The following is a 16727-nucleotide window of genomic DNA, read 5'->3' on the forward strand; positions in this document are numbered from 1 at the left end:
TGTGAATTTCTAACTGGGCAAACCTAGCTAGATATAGAGGTAAATGCAAAAAGGTTAAGAGGACAGTAACACGAGAAAGCTGCAAAACAGAAAAAAGGATAAAAAATTGCTATTATACTTACGACTTCCCTGTGTTTCTAGCTTTTTACTAAGAGCACCCTTCTGGTCAGTTTAGTGTTAATGATACACTATACTTTATTTGCCGCACATTTTCCTTTATGCTTTTATCGATTTGCCCGAGATAGTCTGCCCAGCCTACATGCTTGGCAAAAACTTGTAATAAATTCCTTCCTGCATGGCACTTATATACTTGCACCTAATTTTATATAAGCAGGCACTTCTATTGCAGGCATTGCCTGACAATTTACTAGTCAAATTATGAATAAAACTGCACTCGTAAGCAATGTGATTGCACTGTAAAACCACAGTCTTTATTTATACCATCACAATGAAAAAATATGCCCTTCACATGTATATAAGAACTATAAACATCCATGTTGCTCACAAAATAAGCAGGCATTATGCTTGGCACACACCCTTAAGGCACTTTAATCATTTGATTAATATCGAGCTATCACCACTTGAGTTCAGTCTATCACATCATGCTGACATTTTACCTATCGCTGTTAGAAGTCTATCACGTATCATCTGGCTTTTGTAAAGGTGTGAGCCAAGTCCATTTGCAAAAAAAAGAGTATAAAGAAATGTTTAAAAACAGAACTTGCTCCCATTAAAGTTCTGGCACTTTTCACACACAGCACAGCTTGCTCTTAGTGCTCTTAGCTGCGCACATTACACTAGTTGCGTGGTCGTCCAAAACCAAAACCATGTGTATACAGCTAGGAGTGCCCGTGAGCAAAAGCTTCGTTACTTAATGGCGTGGCCTATGGCATAACCATTAGAAACGCATAACCATTAGAAAAGTGCACAAACTGGCTAAGTTTCCACTGGTTCATCAGCCTGTTTCTAAAATAGCAACAAGCATATGCAAACACCACATGACGAAAAGTAAACATATTTTGATAGTAGTTAACAGTAGTGTCCCACTCTCCAGAGTGGTTGATTTTGGAAAATGGGCTCTTCCCCACGGGACCAGAATAACAGCTGCAAATATCTGCTCCAGCACTTGCTAGGACTGCCTATGTTACATCGTTAGCAGTGACATGGGTATACAGAACAATAACTGTTGAATGTTCTGGTCAGGACTAGTGGACACGCACTGCTTCTGTACATCACATGTTCACAGATATGTATTACATGCTGCCAAAAGTACGTCCTATAGAGTCCCTCCAGTATCGTGGAACACAGCTACACCAAACCAAAGCAGCCTGTACTCATACGTTTAACACTTTGAAGCCTACAGACAGGACACTGCAAAAACAAACGGAGAAAAATGTGCCCAGAGAACAATGCTAGGCAAAGCAAAAAAGACCGGAAAGGCACAGCTTCCCCGGTGCTTCACATGTACAAAAAGGTGCATTGCAGTTAGCGACTCCTCTCGCTCGATGCCCTGTGGCAAATAAATTATATTTGAGCCCCAAAAATGATGCATGAATAGAAAGGGCACAGTACGTTGCAACGGATATTGAACCACTTCTTTTCCTTCTCAGACTGAGAAGCCTCATGTATTTTTCCAGGCACACGTTGTGGCGTCATTAAGAAGCACACTAAAGACACTCTGCCATGTTCCAGACTGTAGAAAGTGCAAAATGACCTAGCAGGAGTGAGCCCAGTGCGGCAATCCACCTCTCCAAGAACATGCTGCCTCAGAGCGAACATAAAACACACGAGCACAAATGTGGCACTTCTGTGCCCATTGCGGCTGGACACCAGCTTTGAATACTGAATGAGTTGCTCCCATGGACCACCAAGAGTGTCGCGAAAGCACATTGGTCCCAGGAGGCACCGCTTGGGGCTTTACGGCGTCAACACTGTCAAATGTCTGAGCCCGGCTGCATGGTTTGAAGGTGCGCTCCTAGTGTCGTGCGCCAGTGCGGTTCAGGGCAAAGAACTCAGCCACCAGTGGGGCCAGCTGTGGGTCACGATAAACGTGCTTGTGTCCGTACCCCAACTGGCCGTCAAACGCCTGCAGGCGTAGCGGTGCGGCAGCGGGGTCGCTCTTGCGGGCCTCACGCAAGGCCTGGTGCAGCGTTTCGCCTAGCGCAAATGGCACCGTTGCATCATCACGCGCATGCAGCACCAACACTGGCAGCTTGGGTGAGATAGAGCGGGCACGGGTAGCACTGTCGAACTCGACGGCGGGGTCATCCCTGAGGCTTGCAACGAAGGTCGGATGAAAGTAAGGCAGCCAGCGGTGAAGCAGTGAAATCGGATGTGTAGCAGCGACATGGTGCAGCGCATCAAATGGCGCCTCGAGCACCAGGCCTGTCGGCAGTGGCTCTCCACGGCGTTGCAGCTCGTCGAGCAGGCGCACGGCCACGCCAGTGCCCAGAGAGTGGCCCCAGAGGATTATTGGCCGGCCTGGTGCACGCGCTTGTAGCCAGCGCAGTGCTGTGCGGGCATCCTGTGTCAGCGCCTCAGCTGAAGGGCCTGTGGCACCAGACCCTGAGTCGCCGTAGCCCCGGTAGTCTGGTGCCAGAACATGCACGTCCAGGGAGCCTGTCAACACCTGTGCAAATATACGCCCACAGTAGCATTACTACACTACTGCAACTCACCTGTGGCTTGCATTAAATGCAGTGGGCAAAAGAACAAATTATACAGGAGACGACATGTTTCTTGGGTGTTGCTCTGCACTTCGAGAGTGAAGTCTTGCAGTGTAGCCGTACGCAGTTTAGCTTATCCTGCGACAGCAGTTTGCAGTGGTGAATACATCTTTAGTCATTTATTTCTATCTTTCCTTTCTATCTTTCTTTTATTCCTTCTAGTTGTGATCTGCTAAGTGTTAGTTTATGCCATTTCTATCGCCCCTTGTGGTTGCTCCATTGTCTTCAATGCGAGCAGCACTGCTGGGTTCATGTGCAGTGGCAGCTAATGTGTTGGCTTCAGCGCGAATATGCTCCATGTCATACATCAAGTGCGATGTTGTGAGAGGTATGGAAGTAGTTTGCATGAAAAAATAAAAGTAGGCGTGTTATTCTATGGTTGTTTTGTGGCCGAGTTTTCAAAGGCACGCGTGCCTTCAGCAGTAAGAAAAAAAAATTGGTTTTCAGGAAAGGAAATAACTGTTTCGCGTATCTCCATGGACACCCAAAAGGTGCCCTAAAGGATAAGGACGGAGTGACAGAAGAAAGGAAGAAGGAGGTGCCATAGTGGACGTAAATATTTTCGACCACCTGGGGATCGTTAACGTGCACTGACATATCGCACAGCACACGGGCACCTTTTGCGTTCCGCCTCCATCGAAAAGCAGCCGCCGTGGTCTGGTTTGAACCCGGGTACTCTGGCTCAGTAGATGAGCGCCTTAACTACTGAGCCACCGCGACAGGTCGCAGTAAGAGTGCATTTAACACGTTCAGTGCATCATGGGTCACCGGCATGTCACGTCAGTTATCCGTACTGTGCGACCTCGAATACTAGGTCACATGAAGCCAATGGTCAGATTTTATTGTGAGGTTTAAGGAGGAGGACCTCCCATAAGATTTGTTCCATGGCTTCATTGTGTGACTCAGTATCCGTGGCCACAAAGCATAAAAAAATGACGTGGCCTATCGGTGACCCTTGATGTAGCGAAGCTCATGACAAATACAGTCGAACCCCGCTACAACGAACGCCGCTTCAACTAAATTTTCGCTTTAACGAAATATTTTAGATTCCCCATCAGCATACCATAGAAAACAATGCATGCTAGTTTGCGCCACAACAAATTGTCTTTTCAGGTGCGTTTCCACTGCAACAAAATTTTTGTTCAGTGTAGATGGGCTTAACATTTATTTTACAACAAAACAAGCATAACATTACCCGTCAGCACGTTCATGGCGTTTAATTTCACCGAAAACGCTTGCTGGAATCGATGTGTGCCCCATAGTGTGTCGAGTGTGAATGGGAAGTGCGATTCGATATCGTCCGTCATATCATGCGATATCATTCGTCATATTGACAGAGACGTGCAGTGGAGCCGGCCCAATGCAGTGCGATTGTACAGTGTTTCATTAGTGTTAGTGTGCTAGACTCGACACCAGCATGGCAACGCCGTGCAGAAAACGCAAGTTGAGAACATAATTGAGAACTGCTTTGTGCACGCTGGCCTTAAACATGGCGCCGAATCAACGTCCAGTTCAACGGACGACGACCGCGTCCTAACAGAGCCTCCCTCCTCAGAGGCCATTGCGGCGTGGGGAGCACTTCGGGGCACCGGAAACGTGCCAACGGATGTCGACCTCGATGTATACATCGCCGTTGATGTGGACGTGGTAGCACACAAAGAGCTAACCAATGAAGCAATAATTGAAGAGGCCCGCCACAACGATGCCTCGTCCAAAGATGAGAGCGACGTGCAAGATGCACCAGCCCTGCCATCTGCATTGCATGTGATGGACGCATCTGACACCATTCGTGCTTTCATTGGTGCGCATGACGACGACATCAAGATGCAGTTGTTGGCAGAGTGTGAAACTCGCACCACGATGCTCGTGTCCACTAAAAGGACGCAAGCCAAGATGACCGAATTTTTTGTAAATAAATGATATTTTTGAACAGTGCAGTCAGATCAGGCAGTGCAGTCAGGCAGATAGTTTTTTTGGGCCGATTTCGCCACAACGAAATTTCCGCTTCAATGAAATTTTTCACGCACCCCGTGAATTTCGATGTAGCGGGGTTCAACTGTATATCATGTAATAAACCTGTAGGGAAAGAATTCATTTTTTTTTTTGCTCGCCACAAAACATGCCTTACTTTCTGATTGCGAATGTAGGTAGCGCAAACAAGAGCACCATCTCTGACAGCACTGCACCTGATGCATGAAATGGAGTACAGGCGTAAGCACTAGTTCATATCACTGTACACAGAGGACGCCACAATCTGTGAAGCGGCACTTAGTGGAGTGCCACCAACATTTCCACCTTCCTCGAACTCCTACTCTGAGCTACTCCGTCAATACAAACGTCGATGCCGCAGAAAAGGAAAAACGTGCTCTTAACTGCAGCTGCAGTAATATGTCCTTTTCTATGATCACCCACGTTCCACTGAAAGGGTACAGTACACTCAACTCTCAGTGATCCGAGCTTGCAAGGGACCAAATTATTCAAATTATACAGTTTGAATCATAGGAAGCCTTTTTAAAGAACTATAGGCACCAAATTTATGCTTACATGTTTTATTCTTTCAAATGATGAATTAGACATGAACATACATGAATGACTCCATGCTATTTCCCCTAAGACCACTAAATAATTTATAAATTGAATTTCTTGACGCTATTTCGGGTACGGTTCCAACAGCCTAGCGAGTTGTGAGGCGCCACATAGGGAGCATTTAGATCACATGAGGCATGAAAAAACAGCAATATAATCATTGATATGCAGAATTAATTGACTACAACGCTTATGCCAGCCTGTTTCAAACAAAGTATCAGCTACTATATTGCGGTTTTGTAGCGACAGCTACATTAGGCTAGCATTTCGAGCCTTCAGCGTGGCCACCCTGTGGCCACCGTGGCGGCGCCATGGCTACCGTGGTGGTGCCATGGCTGGTCACGTGATGCGGAGCAGCTGCCGGCAGCACGGCGCGCCGGCGAAACCAAGTGGGGGGGGAGAGAGAGGGGGAGAGTGAATCCACGTCCAGGGACGAAGATGAAGAAGGAACACCCAGCGAAACGGAGCAACGAAAGACTGACTTTGCAATTCGACTGAGCGAGTTCCACTCAGCCAGCTGTATCTATCGCGTCACTCCAGGTTGAACCAGAGCTAAACCACAGCAATTTTTTTTTTATGCCTCACATGACCTAAACATTTCTTACATGTCACAGCCGTCACTCAGTTGATGAGATCGAAACAGCATGATAGGAGAAATTCAATTATAAATTATTTAGCGGTAGCAAGGAAATACCACATGATAGCCTATGCATTCTAATGTCTTACATGTTAGAAAACATGCGACTAAACTGAGGTGCCTCAGACTGTTAATATGTGTTTTTGAAGGGACCACAATGACGGCTAGAATAAACCATAAGTTCGCATTGATGATGTTCTGCTGCAGTTAGTGTGTTAGGTGACTGAGCAATCACACAGGAGCGCGGTTATAAAAGTTTAACAGTAGAGCACCAACGATACGAGGTAGTGCGCATAAGTTTCTTTGTGTAATGCCATTTTCAACTTCCTCTGTGCACCTCCAGATGGCGCCAATTTGACTATTGAACACACATATATTTTTTGCTTACGCTTACTGTTATCAGAGTGACAGGCCGGAATTTCCTCTTTAGTTTTCTCCTCCTCTTCAAGGTCCCTTCCTTTACTTATTTGAGCATGATCATCATGGCCACTCTCATGATGATGATGATGGTGGTTCAAGCATGAGCCGGCAGTTTAACTCTTTACAGTCCCTTACCTTGTAGAGGCTGACGCGGTGTCCGCCAGCACGAGAGCCACCATTTCCGTGCAGGTAGAGCACTGCGGGCCGCTTGTCATGTGTGAACCAATCTTGGTCCAGCTTCTGGCAGCCCAGCTGATCCACGGAAGAAGCCGGAGGAATGTGCCAGGCTCCGAGGCGTAGCCCTGGTTCCTCAGAGTCGATGTACAGGTTGTGCGCGCACCTGCAAGTGCGCATAGCCCCATGTTCCAGCATTCATGGCCACAGGCAACGTAAGCGACGGCTAACATCGTATGACTGACTCTGAAATGTTTGGGCTCTCAACTTGCCCACAATATGTTCTTTCATTCCAACAGTACCGCAGCCGTTAGTCTTTTACTTTCACAGCACAGTCACTCCATCATGATTTGCACCTACAAAGTGGGAGCAGGAGCTCAGCCCATTATGGACTGGTTTATTGGCTCAGACAAGATCACTGTTAAGCTGAACTCATGAAGGCATTTCTATTTACAGTTAATGACACAAGATAATGACAATTTTTCTGCTTGTTGACGTTTTGTGAGTCAGCCTAGTGCTCAACTTTGCTGGTTACAGTGCAAAAGAAATATGGTTGAATATACTGGTACATTCTTGATTTCGTTTGGAAGTTGTCAACAGCCAAGTCCTAAATTCCAATTAAGTTGCACAGCCCTCTTTTCCACAAAGCAACTGATGCTACTGGGTAGCTTATTGGTTTAGTTGGCTACTTATGACTGTCAGCTGTGCATTCCTACGATTTAGTGTCAGGTGGACCTGCCGCAGCCCAGCATACCCAACACTCATGCTCACAACCCTGTATGCGATCATGAAATGGCCCTCCATTTGGACTTTCAACCCTTCACGGATGCGGCATCACATGGATGCAGAGAGATGATCGCTTGTGCCGCCGTTATGATCGTTAATAAATAACTTCGCTTTTAATTGAGTTTCCAGCCTCTTGCTTACAAATAACAGGCGCCTTTAACACAACACAGGAGGCAGGCAGATCAGAAGGACGAACATCGCAAACACTTGCAATGCACCTTCCTTTTTTACCTGCGTGGTGTGTAAAATAATTCCACAGTTTGCATACTGATCTTTTTTTTTCTCTTCTAGCATGATTATTTTGGTGCATCCCTATGTGCACTAAGCCAAAAAACACCCTCTAGGGAGTCTTTGTGCTTAAAGAACTGAAAGATTCCCTTTAGGGCATCTCAAAAGGAGCGCTTGAGTAATGATGAACATCATCATAATCAGCCTGACTACACCCGCACTGTCCCATGTCACTTCGATTAACCCTGTCCTTTGCCAGCTGCAGTCACCGTATCCCTGCAAATTTCTTAATCTTATCCGCCCACCTAACTTTCTGCTGCCCTCTCCTATGCTTGCCTCCTCCTGGAATCCACTCCGTTGCCCTTAAGGACTAGTGGTTATCTTGCCTTCGCATCACATGCCCCGCCCAAGGCCGCTTCTTTTTCTTGATTTCGGCTAAGATGTCATTAACCCGCGTTTATTCCCTGAACCATACCACCCTCTTCCTGTCTCTTAAACACTGCACCTATAATTTTCCTTTCCATACCCCACTGCATTGTCTTTAAATTGAACCCTTTTCGCTAGCCTGCATGTTCCTACCACATAGGTAAGTACCAGTAAGATACAGCCGTTATATACTTTTCTCTTGAGGGATATTGGTAAACTGCCATTCATGATCTGAGAGAACCTTCCACGGCGGCCAAAAGCCAGACCTTAGGTCGTATGATCGTGGGTCGTTCAGACGTGGAAACGGCGGGATGTTGACGAAGGTGAGGAAGACTGCCTGGCGCCGAACCCAGGGCGATGCGTAGAACACGGCTGGCGCCACGACCAGCACCCCGACGGCCAGTGATAGCAGCAGCAGCAGCAGTGTGGGAAACAGGCCGACCTGCCTCTGTTTCTGAGGCGGGCAAGCTGCCGGCTTCCCCTTGTCCTGAGGCACTTTGGCCTCGGCCACTGTCGCGGTACCACGCTGGCGTAGCATCTGCACAAGATCATTTCCCCCCTGGTACAAATCTGTTGGGAAACTTCCCAAACCAAAGAGCCGCCCGTAAAAGGGAGGTACACGACAGATTGTCATCACTTTGGAGGTTTTTCAACAAAAGACACTCGGGAAGAATTCCACTAGAGACCTTCCCAATAAGCTCTCTCTGGACACTGCCACATCCCTCAGTGGCCTGTTGTGTGGACCTAGTAAAAATCTGGAGGAGCAGTTGCACGACGTCGAACCTGTCCTCCACAGTGAAGAAAGCAGGTGCTTTTTGACATCTGTGTGTTCAAAAAGGAAAGGTTCATTGGGTGCATGGAAAACACACTGGAACTACCGCTTCCTCTTTGCTTTCACCAGGCTGAGTTACTGTAGTTGAAAACTTATTTCCAATATAATAGAAGGGTTCATGGTTCGTCCCCCATTTCATGATTGCAAACAACATTTTGGCAAGGGATATGGCCACACCTGCAGAGGTTGGAAGGGTCTACAGCTGTCCCCCCAAAAAATAAACAAAACCACAGAAGTCTTTCCAAGAGATCTGTGCAACCAGACTTCGCTCACAAGGTTGCTGGCCAAGGAACATGCATGATAGTCACGTAAGACTTTATATGCTAGGCTGTTACATTTAAGTCTGATGGAAACATGACAATTATTCAGTACCATTTTTACCATAACCTCAAATTAGAGGCAACTTATCATAAAATGGCCATAAAAAGCACTATTATGCTCAAGATACATGTCTTCGACGATGGAAAGCTTTCTACATGAACTTCAAACCTTAATAACAGTACTATAGATTGGATGCACAACAACAAAGGTAACAAGACTAGACACAGGCTACAATCGGATACACTGATAAATGACAACAAAGAAAATACCCCTCAAACAGTGGTGTCGACCAGCTGACATGACACTGTGGTTAATCCTCTTACACCTGCCAACCCCTTGTGATCTCATGCCAGTGCCAGCAGATGCAAGGGAATTAACCACGATGTCATGATAACTGGTCAACACTGCTGGCTGCAGAGCCTCCTTTGAGGGGCATTTAACAGCTTTGTTCTTCAGTAGTGTCCGAAACAGCAGTTTACGAAGAGAACCATGTTGCATGCACAGAAGAAAACACAGGAATAAAATAAATGCGTGTCGTTATAACCTTTTTTTTCAGCAGAAATGTCTCACTATCAAGGGGCGAGACATCTGCATTGCCGCAGGGCGCTGCATTGACAACCACTTGAGAAAATGCGTCCTGAACCTTCAATTATCCCAGACTAATTAATTGGCAAGCTGGCAACCAACGAAAAGACATTTTGAAAGGTCAGAACATTTCGAATTTGTAATTATTGCCTGTGTAAAATGAGAAAAAATGCATAATTGACTTTGTGCAACAAAGGCGATGCAAATAGTGCTCTTGCAAGTCTCACCACACGTGCGTTTCCAGTGGCATGAGATATACATTGTATCATTGCTTCTAACCTTTTCAGATACCATGTGCACATTTGTGCACGTATAGCAAGCTTGCAGCTTTTTCCGAGTGTGCACCGCACTTAGCCATTATTTATTTCTTTGCTTTAGTTGAATCTATCACTTTTCTCAGCCTAACAGAAGCGTTCCTTCATGATACCTAGAAAATGCAGCAAATATATTTCAAAACATTGCTCTTGACAGCATATGCTCCGACATACATTAATTTTGTCATTTTATCCAGAGTTTCTCACGTTATCTGCTGCTATGGAAAGAGTAAGTGAATGCATTGTCCTTCAAGTGCTTATATTTCCTTCACTCATGAGAACCTCTTTAATTCTACCTCCCCCCATTGCCAAACGCCCATGTAAGCTCGCTGGCGCCACTTGCCTGTCAGCTGCGTGCGCTCCTGCCGCGTCGGGACCAATCAGTGCGTGTACAGTGGTTCCCGCGGAAGCGAATCACGGTATAGGATCGTGATATAAGAGAGTTATAGGATATAGCGCGATCCGCTACCATGATCCGCTTCCACGAGGAGCCACTGCGCGTGCGCAGAACGCCCTGGGGGCGCCAGATGGCGCCACGTGCCCGTCAGCTGCGTGCGCTCCTGCCGCGTCGGGACCAATCAACACATACTCAGTGGTCACGTGTCACTGTGGCAGTGGTGCCCTGCGGAAACAAATCACGGTAGCGGATCGCGCTGCTCCACTGCGCGTGCGCAGAACGCCATGGGGGCGCCAGATGGCGCCACGTGCCCGTCAGCTGCGTGCGCTCCTTCCGCGTCGGGACCAATCAGCGAACCCGGCCGCGGCGGCTGCGTTTTTATGGAGGAAAAACGCTAAGGCGCCCGTGTACTGTGCGATGTCAGTGCCCGTTAAAGATCCCCAGGTGGTCGAAATTATTCCGGAGCCCTCCACTACGGCACCTCTTCTTCCTTTCTTCTTTCACCCCCTCCTTTATCCCTTCCCTTACGGCGCGGTTCAGGTGTCCAACGATATATGAGACAGATACTGCGCCATTTCCTTTCCCCCAAAACCAATTATTATTATTATTATTATTATTATTACTATTATTATTTTATTAATCAGCGCGTATGTAGTGGTGCCCCGCGGAAGCGGATCACGGTACCGGATCGTGGATCGCGCTAAGCTATTACTCTCTACTCCTAATTATCGCTCCCCGCCGACAATCCGTGAGTCCGGCCGCACAGTTTCGTTTTGGGGGCTCGCCGCCAGCCCGCGGCAACAGCGTGCCTATCGACTGCGCATATCAGCCAGCGGAACGCATCGCTGCACGCCGTTTATATCGATAATCTTATCTTTTTTTTTGTTTTTCGAAAGCATATCACATGCCGCTCCGGCGGAAATGTGCGCTTTCAACGCTTTTTGTCCGCGTGTTATTCCCGTTCTTCCAGCCATCCAACGTGTTGAAACTTCGCGCTCGTCACGTGCTGTCCACCACATCCGTCATGCGTGCTGTTCGCTGTTTGTGCGAAGAAGCCTCCTCATTGCAACACTGCACGCAAAGAAACTTCAGTTCTACCGTTTCGCACACTGAAAAAAGCCGTGGAACCCGCCGCGGTGGCTCAGTGGTTAGGGCACTCGGCTACTGATCCGGAGTTCCCGGGTTCGAACCCGACCGCGGCGGCTGCGTTTTTATGGAGGCAAAACGCTAAGGCGCCCGTGTGCTGTACGATGTCAGTGCACGTTGAAGATCCCCAGGTGGTCGAAATTATTCCGGAGCCCTCCACAACGGGCACCTCTTCTTTTCCTCTTTCACTCCCTTTTTTATCCCTTCCCTTACGGCGCGGTTCAGGTGTCCAACGGTATACGAGACAGATACTGCGCCATTTCCTTTCCCCAAAAACCAATTATTATTATTATTACTATTATTAAACCTTTGCCATTATGGAGCAATCCTGCTTCTGACATTCCCGATAGTGAGCACGAATTTAAAGCATTTGACAGAACTGCGGAAATCCTTGCTGTTGCGGAGTTTTCGTCTCAAAATTTGGAGAAGACCCTTTGCCAAGGTTTTCATCAAATGAATTTTACTTTCACATGAACGGCTTTTGTCGGTGTTGGGGCTCATTTTGATAACTTGACATTCGGATAATTCGGACATTTTTTTCAAGGTCTCAAAGCTGGAGTTGACCATAGCTGAGGTTTTCACCAAATAATTTTTACTTTCACTCAAATGGTTCTTGGCATTGTTGAGAGGTCATTGGATAACTCGACATTTGGATAATTCAGACGGTTTTCCTCAAACTCCGATTTTACAACCCATTATGGCACAATGGCAGTAAAAAGCTGCGTCTCGTGACTCTACAAACCTTCCACCACCTAGGTTCGTTTAGCAAGGCGGTTAAATTTATTACTACAAAACTGAAAGAAATAATCACATGCATGGTTTATAAATTCATCATCATAATCATCAGCCTGACTATGCCCACTGCAGGGCAAAGGCCTCTCAAATTAACCCTGTCCTTTGCCAGCTGCACCCACCGTATGCCTGCTTAACCTCTTCCGCCCACCTAATTTTCTGCCACCCCCTGCTCCATTTGCCTTCTCTTGGAATCCACTCTGTTACCCTTAATTATCTTGCCTTTGCAGTACATGCCCTGCCCAAGCCCATTTCTACCTCTTGACTTCGACTACGATGTCATTAACTCGTGTTTGTTCCCTGTTCTGCCCGCTTCCGGTCTCTTAACATTACACCTATCATTTTTCTTTCCATAGCCCGCTGCATTGTCCTTAACTTGAGCTGAACACTTTTCGTCAGCCTCCACATTTATGCCCCATAGGTGAGTACCATTCAGATACAGCTGTTGTATACTTTCCTCTTGAGGGATACTGGTAAACTAACAGAATATAAAACAAAAAATCACAACGATCATCAAGAAAAGTTTGAGAGATTATAGTCAATACATAAAAGAAACAAACAGACAAATTAGAAAACCCAGCAAGCACTTGAAAAGGAATCACAACTACTACATCAGCATGAACTCTCAGGAAAATCTAAAAAATCAAACATTTAAAATGATGCGAGATTCTAAACATCTCGCATTTCTAACTATTTGGCTTTTTTTAGGCTTGCACGCTGTCCAGCACGGAAAAAAAATTTCAACTAGAAATGGTGAGTGAAGTCTGTGAAAGTTAAGAAAAAGAAGTGCAAAATCATCCCAATGTATTCCAGAAGTAAGGAATGTGAATCGGCTTCTAGAAGTATTTACAACTGGCCATCTATGTCTGATGATCACAGCAGGCACCATAAACTGTACATAGCAGCACAGTTTGTGTACACAGCATTGTGCATGCATGGCACCAATTCAGTATTACAAACAGGATACTTTATTTTAGAGTAAAATCTAATTTTCCTGAATTTAGCATCTCACCAGCACATTTAATACGGGTTGGATTAAACCTTATTTCCACCCGAGAAGACACTGTCCCAGAAATATGGTCTGCCATCGCAAATTGTGAGCTTAGTCTATTTCCCTGACCATTTTTTAATGTACTGGCTTCTTCACCTCATTGAGAGGTGATAATTTTTGCTAAAGCCACTGCAGCACAAAGGCCTTTCGCAGCAATTTCTTGTTTGCGTGCCAGCTGCGACCACCCTAGCCCTGCAAACTTCCTTATCTCATCTGCCCACTGGACTTTCTGCCATTCCCAGCTATTTTTTCCTGCACTTGGTAACTCCCTCCCCTGCACTAATGGACATACCATTTGTTATCTTTCCCCGCATCACATGTTCACTTCATCTACATAGCATTGACTTCATAGCAGTGCATGGTTGGTGATAACAAACCCGTTATCCATGTCTTAGCTTCGTTGCAGAATGGCTTTGCATGGCAGCAGCAAGACCCAGAACAGAGGAACTAACCTGACATCTTAATGACATTGTCGTGTCGATCGCTATCCCATAGCTATAGCACTAATGTTTAATGCCATCTTGTAATGCAAGTGGAAACATTTACGTCGTTAGAAATCTTTTCGCAGAGAAAATGCAAAGCTGCACAGGTTCTTCATGGAAGAGAAAGTGATGAGCGATCAATGCCATTTCCCGTGCTGTTAGGAAAACTTGGGTACTCTCAATTGCATTGCAATGCAATTGAGGGTACACGATTACATGCCATTCCGATCTACCAGAGGCCTATGACAAAACATCAGCACCGTAAATTTAATATGCTTGGGAATTTTTAAGCTAGTAAACTTTTCAAACAGAAAAAGGGTGCTTTGAAATAAAAGTGTAGTGAAAAGCAAAACGAATTTTAATTAACAAATGGTATTCAATAATTTCACGACAGGAATTAATTAAATATTTCTGCCCGACGAATTCTCGTTTTCAGGACTGTTTAAGGCAGCACTCTCATTTTTTATATTAGTGACCATAGCAAACAAGACAGCATTGTAGAAGAAGATGATGTGCTGCAAAACCAAAAACATTGTGCTGTGTATTGCCAAGCGCATTGAATGTGTCCGTCCCTGTATGGTTCATACTGTTGGCCAGCTATAGGCATTTGAGACACGTATGAGGGCAATCAACTCCACACAACTGTGGTTTGTGTGCTGTTCTGAAAACTGCAGTAATTCATAACACTTACTGCCAAACCCATCTGCTGGCAGTATACAGGATGACAAAAACTACAGGAACTTCCACCCCAGCTCAAAAGAAAAAAATTAAAAGAACGCCCGACCGACTATAATTGGGGTCCAGTATTGCACAGATAAATTCCAGGAAAACTGTATCCGCTATATAATGCTTGATACAGTGAATCAGACAAAAAAACTGCGCTGATAACATGCACGATATATATCAGGATTGGCACGTCAATGTCACGTTCTTGGAGTATACAATAGGTCGTACCTATAGAGAAAGAACACCTATCACTTTTCCTCTAGCTGAAAAGTAATTTATCTATGCTGATAGCGCGCAATACAATGCGAACGCGTTTGTCGATCGAATCAGCGCCTTTTTCGTTACATTTTACGACACGAAATTGATTCCGCTCCAAGGCTCGTCAGTTAAGAGCTTTATATTATAGGATTATGTTTCATTTTGCTGCATCTAAGCTCATTTATTTTCTCAACCAAACAATCGACTGAATGGATGCCCAGTTACTATGATATGAGCACATGGAGACACGCGCAAACAGTTACAGGACTCCGCGGACGTACAGCGCGGCCGCCGGAAATTATGCATACCCATTGTCTGAATAAAACAAAGGCTACAAGCGCAGGAGCTCGGGTGTCCTCCCACGGAAAGCGCGAGGCGCCAGCTCCTCCTCATGTGACAGTGCGCGCTTACCACCGCACATCGCGACTACAATCAACGCATGACGTAATCGGACTCCGAGAACAATGATCACTTCTCCGCATCTTAGGAGGAAGTGCTTCGTGCGGGCCGAGGTCTACAAGGCGCCAAGCTCGCAGCAATAGCTGCAGGGCGCGCGCTTGACAAAGGCGCGGAATGAATTGCCATTTCAGTGTCGCACAACAGAGCTTGGCACCAAGATCGGCATCACTTGAGAGCAGTTTAGCTTCAGCTGCGGTCCTACACTGCGCTTCGCGTCGCTGGAAGGGGACAGGGGTCGAAAGGTCGCTGTCGACTGCTCACCTTCCTGAAGCGTTGCTGCCCTGCTATGTGTGTGTGTACGGAGGTCAGGCCAGTCGGGCACGCTCGGCAACTGAGGAAGACCGTAGCTCGCTGACTGCCGCTAGCAACGCCTCCGCCAGCAGACAACTCTTTCCGAGACAGGTCTGACGATGATGATGATAATGTTGATAAGGTTTGCATTTACGACGAGTAAAAATAAATACACTTTTACTGTATAACGAACGTTGAATTCGCTCAAGTCATTGCGCTAAAAAATAATAAAACAAGTTTTTAAATTTTTTGTTTTTAATCATTGGCTTAACCATCGGCAACAATATGACTGAAGTCATATTACAGTGCACTAGAAGTAATTTCTAGTTCACTGTAGTTTTGGGGGAAAGGAAATGGCGCATTATCTGTCACTAGGGTCCTTAGAAATAATTGTATTTCTAGGGACCCTACCATCATATCGGCGGACACCTAAACCGCGCCGTAAGAGAATGGCTAAAGAAGGGAGTGAAAGAAAAAAAAAAGTTGCCGTAGTGGAGGGCTCCGGAATAATTTCGACCACCTGGGGACCTTTATTGATAAGTCGGTTGAGATTCACTTGGATTAGACATTCCCTGTTTGGACCTGCACCAAACCCTGGCCAATCCCCCACCGTGGGTATGTGCCATCATCTTTTGAGGCAACAACAACAACAACACGCACTGACAGCAAATCGAAATCGAAGTAAACGAACGCGTGAAGGCGAGAAGACATGCCGGAAGATGTTTTTGGAAACAAATTGAAGATAGTTTCGAAAACAAGCTGCAAGAACGAGGATGGCTGGAGAGATACGAATCGCGCAATCGAACGCGTGAAGGCGAGAAGACACGCGGAGAGATGTTTTTGGAAACAAATTGAAGATAATTTCGAAAACAAGCTACAAGAACGAGTCATAGAGGAGGCTGTGGAACGAGGATGGCTGGAGAGATACGAAAACTGCGAAAACCTCGATTTTGCATTGCACGTGATGCGTGTGTCATGCGCGTCATGCCGATTAGGCCAATTATGTGCAAAAACGCTGAGCGGGAAAGGCGCAGTTTTGCATCTACGGCGGGACAAAAAACAGGGTGGTGGCCCCACCAGAAATAAAACG

The 16727-nt window shown here is 46.2% G+C and overlaps 1 protein-coding gene across 1 annotated transcript; it reads right to left on the reverse strand.

Moving 5' to 3' along the window:
- Window positions 1-406: 406 nt before the first annotated feature.
- Window positions 407-15745, reverse strand: LOC144101302 (lysophosphatidylserine lipase ABHD12-like). Its single transcript, XM_077634406.1, has 4 exons — window positions 15608-15745; window positions 8250-8521; window positions 6505-6709; window positions 407-2629 (listed from the first exon to the last, which is right to left on the reverse strand). The coding sequence occupies exons 2-4, from the start codon at window positions 8519-8521 to the stop codon at window positions 1976-1978; spliced, it is 1131 nt and encodes a 376-aa protein (XP_077490532.1). The 5' UTR covers window positions 15608-15745; the 3' UTR covers window positions 407-1975.
- Between the last annotated feature and the right edge of the window lie 982 nt (window positions 15746-16727).

Source organism: Amblyomma americanum, chromosome 8 (assembly GCF_052857255.1).
Source record: "Amblyomma americanum isolate KBUSLIRL-KWMA chromosome 8, ASM5285725v1, whole genome shotgun sequence".
NCBI lineage: Eukaryota > Metazoa > Arthropoda > Arachnida > Ixodida > Ixodidae > Amblyomma > Amblyomma americanum.

Bases quoted from the DNA above. Each gene is read 5' to 3' on its own strand.
- LOC144101302 (XM_077634406.1), bottom strand. From the start codon at position 8,521: ATGCTACGCCAGCGTGGTACCGCGACAGTGGCCGAGGCCAAAGTGCCT. The intron at 6,710-8,249 runs GTCTGGCTTTTG...GCGCACTTGCAG, and splicing joins CCACGATCATACGACCTAAG to GTGCGCGCACAACCTGTACA. The intron at 2,630-6,504 runs GTAAGGGACTGT...ATATTTGCACAG, and splicing joins ACCGCGTCAGCCTCTACAAG to GTGTTGACAGGCTCCCTGGA.